This window comes from Giraffa tippelskirchi, chromosome 2 (genome assembly GCF_054371585.1).
Source record: "Giraffa tippelskirchi isolate mGirTip1 chromosome 2, T2T-mGirTip1v1.2.pri, whole genome shotgun sequence".
Classification (NCBI taxonomy): Eukaryota; Metazoa; Chordata; class Mammalia; order Artiodactyla; family Giraffidae; genus Giraffa; species Giraffa tippelskirchi.
In genome coordinates this window covers 190,726,994-190,739,596 of record NC_137276.1, presented here as the reverse complement: position 1 = coordinate 190,739,596, position 12,603 = coordinate 190,726,994, and the positions used below count along the sequence as shown (strand labels likewise).

The 12,603-nt window shown below is 43.8% G+C and overlaps 2 protein-coding genes across 15 annotated transcripts in view; one reads left to right on the top strand and one right to left on the bottom strand.

The window, feature by feature from the left end:
* Window positions 1-5,003, top strand: part of CRYBG3 (crystallin beta-gamma domain containing 3) — a 126,957-nt gene extending 121,954 nt beyond the window's left edge. For both annotated transcript variants that reach the window (XM_081572571.1, XM_081572570.1), the window contains 2 exons: window positions 2,368-2,527; window positions 3,309-5,003. In XM_081572571.1, the coding sequence (XP_081428697.1) occupies window positions 2,368-2,527; window positions 3,309-3,397 (249 nt within the window). In that variant the 3' untranslated portion in view covers window positions 3,398-5,003. The remainder of the gene's footprint in view (window positions 1-2,367; window positions 2,528-3,308) is intronic.
* Window positions 4,932-12,603, bottom strand: part of RIOX2 (ribosomal oxygenase 2) — a 29,640-nt gene continuing 21,968 nt past the window's right edge. For 9 of the 13 annotated variants that reach the window (XM_081572584.1, XM_081572583.1, XM_081572585.1 and 6 more), the window contains 5 exons: window positions 10,204-10,306; window positions 9,316-9,487; window positions 7,399-7,487; window positions 6,065-6,151; window positions 4,932-5,409 (listed from right to left, as the gene is read on the bottom strand). In XM_081572584.1, coding sequence (XP_081428710.1) covers window positions 5,251-5,409; window positions 6,065-6,151; window positions 7,399-7,487; window positions 9,316-9,487; window positions 10,204-10,306 — 610 coding nt within the window. In that variant the 3' untranslated portion in view covers window positions 4,932-5,250. The remainder of the gene's footprint in view (window positions 5,410-6,064; window positions 6,152-7,398; window positions 7,488-9,315; window positions 9,488-10,203; window positions 10,307-12,603) is intronic. The other 4 variants (XM_081572589.1, XM_081572590.1, XM_081572587.1 and 1 more) reach the window with 1 other exon arrangement.

Genomic DNA, 12,603 nt, shown 5'->3' with positions numbered 1-12,603 from the left:
GTCAGTTCTTCACATCAGGTGGCCAAAGTATTGGAGTTTCAGCTTCAACATCAGACCTTCCAATGAACACCCAGGACTGATCTCCTTTAGGATGGACTGGTTGGATCTCCTTGCAGTCCAAGGGACTCTAAAGAGTCTTCTCCAACACCATAGTTCAAAAGCATCAATTCTTTGGTGCTCAGCTTTCTTCACCGTCCAACTCTCACATCCATACATGACTACTGGAAAAACTATAGCCTTGACTAGATGGACCTTTGTCGGCAAAGTAATGTCTCTGCTTTTTAACATGCTGTCTAGGTTGGTCATAACCTTCCTTCCAAGGAGTAAGTGTCTTTTAATTTCATGGCTGCAGTCACCATCTGCAGTGATTTTGGAGCCCTAAAAACTAAAAAAGTTTCTCACTGTTTCCACTGTTCCCTCATCTATTTGCCATGAAGTGATGGGACCGGATGCCATGATCTTAGTTTTCTGAATGTTGAGCTTTAAGCCAACTTTTTCACTCTCCTCTTTCACTTTCATCAAGAGGCTCTTTAGTTCCTCTTCACTTTCTGCCATAAGGGTGGTGTCATCTGCATATCTGAGGTTATTGATATTTCTCCCGGCAATCTTGATTCCAGCTTGTGCTTCCTCCAGCCCAGCATTTCTCATGATGTACTCTGCATACAAGTTAAACAAGCAAGGTGACAATATACAGCCTTGACGTACTCCTTGTCCTGTTTGGAACCAGTCTGTTGTTCCATGTCCAGTTCTAACTGTTGCTTCCTGACCTGCACACAGGTTTTTCAAGAGGCAGTTTAGGTGGTCTGGTATTCCCATCTCCTTCAGAATTTTCCACAGTTTATTGTGATCCATACAGTCAAAGGCTTCGGCATAGTCACTAAAGCAGAAATAGATGTTTTTCTGGAACTCTCTTGCTTTTTCGATGATCCAGCGGATGTTGGCAATTTGATCTCTGGTTCCTCTGCCTTTTCGAAAACCAGCTTGAACATCTGGAAGTTCACGGTTCACGTATTGCTGAAGCCTGGCTTGGAGAATTGTGAGCATTACTTTACTAGCGTGTAAGATGAGTGCAATTGTGTGGTAGTTTGAGCATTCTTTGGCATTGCCTTTCTTTGGGATTGGAATGAAAACTGGCCTTTTCCAGTCCTGTGGCCACTGCTGAGTTTTCCAAATTTGCTGACATATTGAGTGCAGCACTTTCACAGCATCATCTTTTAGGATTTGAAATAGCTCAGCTGGAATTCCATCACCTCCACTAGCTTTGTTTGTAGTGATGCTTCCTAAAGCCCACTTCACTTCACATTCCAGGATGTCTGGCTCTAGGTGAGTGATCACACCATCGTGATTAACTGGGTCTTGAAGATCTTTTTTGTACAGTTCTTCTGTGTATTCTTGCCACCTCTTCTTAATATCTTCTGCTTCTGTAAGGTCCATACCATTTCTGTCCTTTATTGAGCCCATCTTTGCATGAAATGTTCCCTTGGTATCTCTAGTCTTCTTCAAGAGATCTCTAGTCTTTCCCGTTCTATTGTGTTCCTCTATTTCTTTGATCACTGAGGAAGGCCTTCTTATCTCTCCTTTGCTTTTTGCTTCTCTTCTATTCACAGCTATTTGTAAGGCCTCCTCAGACAGTGGGTAGCCTTTCCCTTCTCCAGGGGATCTTCCCAACCCAGGAATCAAACCCGGGTCTCCCGCATTGCAGGTAGATTCTTCACCAGCTAAGCCACAGGGAAAGCCCAAGAATACTGCAGTGGGTAGCCTATCCCTTCTCCAGGGGATCTTGCCACCCTAGGAATCGAACCAGGGTCTCCTGCATTGCAGGCTGATACTTTACCAACTGAGCTATGAGGAAAGCAATGCAGAAGACCCACGTTCAATTCCTGGGTCAGGAAGATCCCTCGGAGAAGAAAACGGCAACCCATTCCCGTATTCTTGCCTGGGAAATCCCGCAGACAGAGGATCCTGGTGGGCTATAGACCATGGGATTGCAAGAGCTGGACAGGACTTAGTGACTGAACCACCACCACACTGAGACTTATATGATTTCTAAAATGATATGTAATTTTCTGACACTCATCTGTACCGTGGAAAATTATGATTCCTTCCAACCACAGCAGTTTGAGATTCAAGGGATCACAGAAAAAAAAAAAAAGGTACCTCTAATTCAGTAGGTTTATTTCCATACTATTGCCTTCCCTCAGCCATAACAACTTAAAAAGTTGACTGAGATTATAATTTTAGATTTAGTATTAGATCTTGTGTTCTTTTTAGATGGGCTTGTCTGATTTACTTACATGAAAGAAAACGGACTCAATCCAACTGATTTTAGCAAATGTAGTACTGCCAATGTATTTCTTGACCTTTCAGGCCAGTGACACATGTCTCGATGTCATCGGTGGTCGAGACACACCTGGAGCTAAAGTCGCCCTCTGGACTGAACATGGGCAGTTCAGGCAGAAGTGGAGACTGAACAGAAATGGAACCATCAGCTCCTACCTCAGTGATCAACTGGTCCTTGATGTTAAAGGTAGGCCTATGACAAAAGCCAGTTTGTTGTGTCCTTAGATATTCATTTTGAATTCCAAACCTCCACCTCCTCCTGGGTAAAAGAAGTCCTTATACATAAGGGAAATATTAAGTCATTTTTAATTATACTTGAAAAAGCTGATATGCCATTTTAACAAACAACAAGCAAAACAATTAGCTATAGGTGAATCAGAAGCCTAAGGACCAAGCCTATGAAGGTGTTTATCAGTACAGTTGTAAAATTTTCATTTGCTATGTGACCTTTGAGAACATTTCGAAATTTGAAGCATCACGAACCGTAACGTGTCATCTGGTCCCTAAAGAAACATCTCTGACTTTCTGTTGTGACTTGTGTGGTTCTTAAAATTTATGGTAGGTATCATTTAAGCTCATTTTTGAATTCAACAAGGTCAGGCCCAATATTATTCAGTGCTGTTGCTTTAATTGGGTTAGTCATAGCGACTCTTGGTGTAGAAACAAAAATGCAGTGTGACACTGAGCTAGAGAGTGCTCAGAGCACCTAAGAATCCCATCGTTAGGGCACATCATTTATGCATCAGTATATTATACTTCTTAGCTTTTCAATCACTCCTGTGAGGTCCGGTTTGAAGTGAATAGCTACACCTGTTTAACCTCAGTTTCCCATTTCAGACCGTCGCTTTTATAAAAGACATATTAATCTATCCCAGCAAGTGGGCTGAACGAGAGCCTTCTGACAGTTGTGAAATTATTAAGCACCTGTGTGAACAAACTAATCTTTCCTCTTGGAATTGCTATTTTAGGAGGAAATTATTATGACAAAACTCACGTAATTGTAAACCAGCCCCTGGAGGGAGAAGAAACACAGAAATGGGACATTGAAATACTGTGAGAGAGTCCACAGTGTCCCTGGGAGAGCACGGAGGGAGGAGGGCCCTCGTGCCCGGTGGAAGGGACCTACCCGTCCTAGGCTCTGGGACCACTGAACGGAATGGACTTCTCCCCCAACCATGAAGACTGCTGCTCTTCACGGAAGAGCTCAGAATATGCTTGCCAGCTATTCAGCGTTCCTGTGAAGAATGTGTTAGGATCTCTGTGGAAGGTTCTACTCCCGCTTGATCTCCAGCTTCGGTGAGCAGGTTTCTTGAAGTCTATTTTCTCTCCTTTCTACCAAACACAAATCCCATTCCCGATTGTTACAGGACACTGCTGATGCTATCACCCCCTATTAGCTATTAACAACCAAGTGTGTGGTTGAGTGCCAGGCACTGGGACGCGAAGTCCTACAGGTCAAGTCATACTTTTAAGAAGATGAATACCTTTTATGCAATATCTGAAAACATATTTAATAAATCTTACTATTAAGCTACTGTATTAGATATGCATTAAAAGTTCTCTCTTAAAGCTTTTATATGAAGTACCATAAGTATTCACACTTGTAACTCACCCCAGGGAGGGACCTCAGCAAGTGCAGGAGTGTTTTCTGTTGCTATTCTTTGCCTGATCCTTTAAACTAAAAATGCACAAATAGCCTGTGGCTGTCCTTTCTCTCTTGGATGAAACACTAACCAGGGGTCACTCCTATCCTTGTGCTGACCTCACCTGATCTACCCTCAAGTGTTTATAAGGAAGGACTGTCACCTACATATAATAAATTTTCCTTTGCCTAAAGTAAAGGGAAATTTTAAGTTAAAACCAAGTAGTATTTCAGCCTTGACTATACCATTTTCCTTTACAAAATGTGACAAGAAACTCAGTTTTTCACTTCCACTTTAAATAGCTTTCATTCAAGCAAAATCAGATAGGATATTGTCTTGGACTTAGTCTCAAGCAAGCATTACCACCATCACTATAGAATTCTCAAGCATTTTTCCCTCCTAAGTTGGTTTTAAACTTACACTGAGATAAATGTTCTCTTCATCCCCAACTTTTGCCAGTAAAGCTGAAAAATGTCTGCTCTATTTTTCTATAGAAAGATTAAATTTTCCAGTGATATTTTTAAAAATATCAATCTATATGCACTTTAGAATGTAAAGTAACAGTGAACTGTTTAAACTCAAAGACCCACTATTTTGACTATTTTTTATAGAGACTTGGTCTTTCCATGTAAATATTATTGGGGATTTTTCTTCCTTCAATCTCAGGCTCTTACGTAATCTGTCAAACAACACCTGTAAAACTCCCTTGCCCATAGATGTGAGTGCCTCGTATTAAATGTGGCAGTATTATTTAATGAAATTTGTTTTAGGGTAACTTTAATGCGGGGGGGGGGGGAGTTGTGTATACACAAAGGTATGATATGTATATTTTCACTGTAAAAAACCAAGTTAAAAAATTTTCATGTTAATTGTTTAAAATTTTTCTAGAGCCAGTGAGGCTCTTTAAAGAAGTTATTCCTTCCAAAGAACACCAGGTAATGACAGTTAAATTTAAATGATACATTTATTGGAGTTGTGCCTTTTCTACCACACTGGATTAAATAAACTTGTCGAAATATGGCTTTTGTCACTTTCTGGGACATTGAGTAATTTGCTGTTCTTCTATGTACGTCTGTTCTATGTATGTCATATGGCCAACTGATCACCTGTACGAGGTAGGTCTCATTTTATTAAATACACAGGTAAGGAAAGTTACATTCATTGTGTCCTTGGCTCAAAGCAACAGGGGTCCCTAGAACACAAATCTCTGCAGAATCAAGTGTCTAGTATTTTACATACACATATTACTATTAAAGCAGCAAAGGCACTAGACTACTTGGATTAAACATTCTGTCCAGAGAGATAATACCAGGTTTTGCTTTTCCTCATCTGTAGTCAGCTTCAGGTCCTTGACAGAAATAGCTGAATTGTTCCAAATTTGCTTCAGTGCATCCATATGTGAGAGAGGAAAGCGAAGTCCATGAGACTGAAAAAAGATAAACCAGTCATTTAAGTGCCATTTTCCATAATTCTCAATGCATCATTACTGAGTTCCTTCATAAGAATGAAACTTGTTACAGGTAAGCTATTTACAAAAACTACAAACTATAATTAGATAACTTATAAAAGTCACCGATTCCCTTGTGAAAACTCAGACTTCATGAAAGCCCTATTAGTCATTTGGGGCTTCCCTGGCAGTCCAGTGGTTAAGACTCCACCTTCCAATGCAGGGGGCACAGGTTTGATCCTTGGTCAGGGAACTAAGATACTATAGGCTGTCAGGTATGGCCCAATTTTTTTTTTTTTTTTAATTGCAGAGAAACAGCCCCTACTTGCCAAATCAAAATACATAAGAATAAAAAGTCTTAAATATTAGTCATTTGAAATGCTTCATATTTGTTACTTTACACCTCCCCTGCAAGGCCACAGGTCCCATGCTAGTACTTTTAAAGTGAGTACAGGTGTTTATATATTACAGAAATGTCTGACTTAACTATCCCTGTGAAGGGCTGTCAATTTGTGAAATGTTAAGTCCACATCGCAGTCACAGAAAACCCCATTACCCATACATCAAAGGTAATAGAGCCCTCCCACCAACCATCAAACCACAGCAAAGATGTGCATTTTGGGTTGGAACAAACCTCTGTTTCCTCATTTCCCATCATGTGTATCTCTCTCCTATTCTTTAAGGAATGATAGACGTAAACCATCTTCTCTCGAGTTTCATCCTTTAAAAAAAAAAAAAGGCTGTCAACAACAAAATGTTGACCACCGGGATGCTAGGAGGCTTTTCCAGTAATATAGGGCAATACCAAGAAAAATCTCAGTGCCTCAGTGCTTAAGTGAAATTTATTGAATACTAAAGAATCTTCCTGGCAAAAAGTTGAGATGCAAACATGTAGATACATAGATACAATGTATAATGAATGTATTTTTTTATAGTTCTCATAGATTACTATCTGTATGTAGCAAATAAGCACTTGTAAGTCATTTTTTAAAAAGGTAACAGCCCCTTCAGAAACTTTAATGAAAAAACCATTTATATTTCAACTTACCAATGAAACATTCAAGTTTCTTCATTTAACCATACCTGCTCTCTTTATGCATCAGAAACATTTAATATTCCTACATATACATAAATTTTTAATTTATGAACACCACAGAGTAAACATTAATTCTAAATACCAGCCATGTGATCTATAACAACCTTGCTTCTACTTATAGTAGGCTTCTGCTCCCTCTGTATCCACCCTACACAAGGAAGTTTACTGTCTCTTCCAGCACCTTGAGTCATTCCTTGTCACCTCTTAGATGAGCATCAAACACACTGACCTAAAATAAATGCCTCAAACTAATTGGTTATCAGAATAACTAGGTTTGTTTTTTTTTTTTAAATGAGGCTGTGGGAGTATATAATCTCAAGGTTTCCATGTATGTTGTATATTAAGTTTTCATCAGGTTTGGCCCTGATGGCTAGAAGAGTCTGGTTACGGAGACATCCAGGTGCCCTGACTCCCAACCTCGCCATTCACGGGCCCCTCCCAAGAACGCTGATCAGGAGGACCAGGGTGAAGCCACCAGGCATGGGAGAATCCCCAAGGGCTTTAGGGTTGTGCAGGGCACTTTCATAATAAAGGCAGAAGTCCCACACCAGAGGAAGACCAGAAACCTATACTGATAATTTGGCAAAGGCAACCTAGCCCTAATTAGGAGGCAGAGACCAGACATTAATCACTAACTAGGGGAAGAAGCAGAGTTCTGTGGGGCTAAGGACAAGCCCGCAAATGCCCAACAGGCAGGAAACTTCGGAACCGGAGCAGTGAGATCTGGGCATAATCTGATCTAGAGCGATGGGACTGAACTGTGAGGAGGAGGATTCCCAGAGGAGGCGGGCAGGGCCACCTGTCAGCCTGATCACCTGAGGCCTGCAATGGAAATGCCTTGAGCAGAACCCTCTTCCCTTCCGGGTACTCACGGATGGGTCTTGATCGGGTCCTACGGTGAGAACCACATGGTCTCTAAACTGCAGTCTCACTGTGCTATCCAGCCCCGGAAATTGTCCACCTAGAAAACCCAGAGAGAAAGCAGGCTCACACTTGTTTGCAGGACCAACTGTTTGGGAAAATTAGTTAATAATGTGCAGGTGAATCCAAACATGGGGCATCTGCTCCAACTCAGATATTTACAGTGATGTTAAAAATACCACTTACATCCCAATGGACCTCATTCTTATACTAAAGACAGATGTCAATCAGATAAATAACAACAGAAGTTTGTAAGTTCATTAAAAGGCTGTCACCAGTACCTAGGGAGCAAACACTATCACAGTACAGACTGGGCCACCCTGCCCTCTGCGCCGAACGCTCTCACCACTCAGTTTCTATCCTTGGGTTGCTCCACATGTGGACTCTGAAAGGACTTCCTGAGCTCAAAGCGCCCCATCCCTCCAATTACCAGTTACATGACCATGGCGAATTTTTCAGCCTAGGTAGGTCAAGCACTGTGTCATAAAGAAAAGCCACCTAATAAACTGCACAGAAATAACTCTTTCCTAGATTGGATTTAATTTAGTGAAAAAGCAGCCACTACAAACAGACCAGCCTGACAGGGTGATCTGGTTGGAGACAGAGTTGAGGGAACTTAATATTGACAGTAAGGGCTAAGACAAGGAAAACTTCAGATAAAATATCCTGGGACATAAGCTGATACTCAGAACTGAACTGTTCTGCTAAAGATTAAACTATGTGCTGGGAAAATTGCTGTTTTGAGTAGATGCATCAAAAACATTCTAAACTCCTCCCCACCTCAGACTACAATAAAAATGTACATAGAATGAATGCTAGAAGGGACCTTGTAGATTGTGTCTCACTGGTCCTCCACGGGTGATGGATAAGGCTTTTAGAAAAGTTAGTGGAAATGAGACTCTCCCTCTACTCGACCAGGAGCAGCCTGAGAGCCAGCCTGGCACTTCCAGCTGTGTCTCCCTGTCCTGCTCAACACAGGCCATTCTAAAGGACCCCAACATTAAACATGGCCACATTGTGACTATGTGAGACAGAGAAAATCGAGACCACTTCATCAACAGGCAAAAGGAAGAACACTGTCCAAACCACGAGAGTGACCACACGTGCCCCTCTCCTGGCTAGTTTGAGGGACTGCTGCTGCTTTACCAGTGGTCACTCCATTCTCACTTCACTCCTCCTGTTACCAACCGTAACAAGGATTTACAGGAGACCCAACCCGAGCATCTTATTTCCCAACAGCATCCAACCCAGAGCAAAGCCCGACTTCCTGAACCCTCTTGAAATCACCTAACTCAAACCCAAGTCCTAGAAATCCTTTCCCGCATTCCTTTTACTGAGATGTCTGCAGTCCCCAGCAGCATGCTATCTCCCATTACAAGTCAATAAACCCAGCTCTGTTCGACTACAGGAGCATAGTGTAGTCTGTGCCCCAGAACACCGGGATCACCATCCACCCAGAAGTCTATCCACATCATCTGTAACTTAAACCTGTCACAGGTAGTCACCTGGGACTTGGGGAAGGTCTGTGATGACCCTGCGAATTCTTGTAGTTCACCTGCTGATGGCAACGTTTTACCCATCCCTGAGCTAATTTCCAACAAGATTATTTCAGTGTTCAAGTTCTTGACACTTCCTGCAGATGATGAATTGCAGAGGGGCCATAAATACATATTCCTCACCCCAAACCACAGGGTTCTCATTCCCCATCAAGCAGCGTGTCCTGTCCAACCTTTACACACTAAGGACAGGCTCATGTTCATCCTGAAATGCTTCATACTTCCCATCAGCTCAAAGAAGTGCCCACCCAGGAAAGTATCAAAATATCCCACATTAGCCCCTGACCCCCTAGAAGAAACAGCAAGCTCTACCTGGTGCTGCAAGCTCTGCTCCATCTCCCGTATAGTAAGGTGGGAGTCTGTTCATAGCAAAATCCTTCTTCATGTCTGCTGAAGGCAGTTCTTTGGTGCCCTCCAGCCGGTCTGCAAGCATCCTCAGAAAGCCACTTAATCTTCTTGTTGCAACAGCTGTGGTTTCCACCTGCTGGAAACACAGAAGTGAGTCCTGGCCCAGACTCCAGCCACCTTCCCGCCCAGGCCCAGTCTCCAGAGTGGTGCAATGGGCACCACCACCCAGGACAGACACGGATCCTCACCACTGCCTTAAGGACAGCATCCCTTTATGTCCTCTTAACCACTGTTCCTCTGTAGCTGCCTACCGTTTGCAAAAAAAAGACCAATTTTTAGCATTTTACCTGGAAAGAGGGCTCCCTGGGATGCAGTCTTGGCCTTGCCTTCTGAAGAAAAAAATCACTGTCTGAAGTGATCACTTCAGACCATGAAGGCACCTTTGCTCAACTCAGCCCTAATGCAACCATCATCTCAAAACCTACCAACAGGGTAAAATCGGGATAGACAGGAAAGCCAGGGAACCCACTGAGGCCAGGCTCTCCAGTGGGTCTCTCCTAACTTGGGATCGCACATGTGCTGAGGCTATAGTTCCTGAGCCACATTAGTTATTCAACCACCTATTCAGTCAGTGCTCCCAGGGCCTGCTGCTGCCACCCTGAAACGCAGGAACGGGCCATCTGCATACCGCCACTGGTCCTTTGGGTCGCGAGTAATGTGCAGCACTCCGTTCGTTTGCAAACCACCCAGCCCAGGAGGAGACACGCTTGGCTCATGTGGGGAGAAGGGTTCTGGGGTCCTAAGCAGGGAGCCACGGCTGCCCCTCGCTCCCCACCTGCCTTTGCTCCTTACCAGGAGCAGCTGTCGGGGAATGCCGGCCCGGAGTGCCACGTCTGCCTTGGCAGTGTCAAACACAAGCCCCGAAATGGTGTCCAAAAGGAAATCTCCCCATGAACTGGAACACATGCCAAGTAAAAAAAAAAAGAAAAAACAAAACAATGAAAGCATAAGACATGTGGATAAACCACTGATTATAAAAGCCTCAAGCTACAAACTACCACACCAATCCCCCTGCCCTAACATCTTGAGTTCCAATAATTTCACATCACTCAGCATAAAAACTTGAGCATCATCAATCACAAGCTTCCCTTTCTCCCCACCTCAGACACTCACATGCAAAGTTAAAGGTGGGAAGCTAGGCTTTATTCATGATTTATCTTAAATGTAAAGATACCAGAATTAATTACAGACTGTTATAAAGTAGGAAGTTCAAAGGAACTTTTTTTTTTTTAACGTTTTCAATTATGTAACAATGCCTTGAAAGTTTTGCAGAAAAGTAACTCTCAATCATTAGAGGACCTAAAAAAATATTTGTATGTGCCAAAAATCCAAAAAGCAATATATGTAGGGTAAACAGCAAGATCCTGGACTGTGCAATTATCTGAACAGTTAAACATGACATTTTCCTTTGTTTCTTAAGAAAAAGAGAGGCACTGTTCTCAGTAAAATAATCAACAATTTCAGAACGATTTATTTTGCAACTTGTTAAACTCTAATGATGGTTTTATTGGGGTAGAAGAGAGAAGCCAGATGCCAAAAATACCATTTCAGGACAAGCATCAGTGTTCAGCTACCTCTGCTTTTTCTCCGGGGCATTCAGAATCACTCACTCCTAAATGTGTGTCAGTGTAAGGTGCACACACTGTGGAGATGCTCTCTCTGTAAACATTTCTGAGCTGTTCAAAATTTCCCTCTGTGTCACCAGCAGATTTCAAATTGCTGGCGACATGCAAAATGGAAATTCACAGTATGACTTTTTCCTCTCACTCTGTAAGCAAAATGAACACTTTTATGCTTACCTCCTGGAAGTGGCAAAGGAGGGCAAGAGCCACGTGAGAGACACTTTGCCCCAGGCATCCACTCCCACCTGGTGGCCTCACCGGTTTCTGACAAAATGCTACACCCAACCTCACACCTTTGAACGTAGACCTGGAGGACACACGCAGACCTCACAGCAGCATGAAATATTATCGTCCTTCGAAGGGTCCCAGGTACAAGTCACATCATAGCAGTAGCTCATGGAGTTTAAGTGCAGTTATTACACTGAGCTCTGTGCTCCTCTAGGAGACTGGATCTTGGGCTGCAGTTTAAACACACCTCTGGAGGGGTTCACCTTCATAAATCAGATCGACATGCCACTATCTGAGAGAGCAGGCCCTAAATGCCACCCTTGAGAAGGCTTAGGGAAAGGCTGAATCTTCACCCTGCCATAATGCCTTAAGGAGCACCAGGACCAAAGCACAGAACATCTCCGGGGAGCAACAGTCCTCATGTCACACCTGTCCTGTTCTAGCAGCGGCCCCACCGACAGGCACAGGTCGGCATCACATTGCCCATCCTCAGCCGGCAGGCATCCTCTCTAACTCAGGCGGCTCTACCAGCCCCGCCGACAGCAGCAGGGGTGGGTGGGACCAGGGAAAGCTACCAGTTCTTCACCCCTGGGATTGGGAAATAGAGAGTCATTGGGTGGTAGCAAAAGCTAACAGGGTCAAGGAGATGGAGGGAAGTCAGAGAAGTAACTGATGATGCCTCATGACATGCCAATGTTGTGAGTAAATCAGAAACTGAGGAAGGAAAATGGGGGAGTGAAAACCAAGGGAGCCAGAAAACCAGCTGACAGCAGCAAGAAAAATGAAAAAGAGGAAAAACCAGGGAAAGAGGGAGCAGCTGAGTGACAGCGACACCAGAGGACAGACGCTCACGGGGCCGAACGACGTGGCTGCCGAGGCCCAGAGCTGCTTTGGTCCAGAACGGGCTTCTGGTGCAGCCTCCCCGCGGCCCGGTTCCCACTGCCCGCTCCCTCAGTCGCCCTCAGAGACCTTCTCGCTCTGCAAGGAACCCAGCCATGGTGAAAAGGCATTTTAGAAACCTAAAACAAGCTCTGTCTTCAGGCCAGACTCCTGCTAGTTCCTCCTGTCCCTTAAACACAGTGGTTCAACTTCTCGCTGCAAAGCCAGAAGAGGAGGCAGAGGAACGCTTGCTCTCTTGTGCAAGATACAGCTCTGAAGCTAGGAGCACCCACAGTTCCTCAGGCCTGGAATGTCCTGTCCCACTCTGACCTCAGACCCATCTCCACCTACTCACCCCTCGGCTCCCTCAGTTTGGGCGTCAAGTCATTGCTGAAGCGTCCGTGATGCCCCAGCTTAGCTAACCGCACCCCTCTGTGCTCCCAGGGACTCCTCCGCAAAGCTA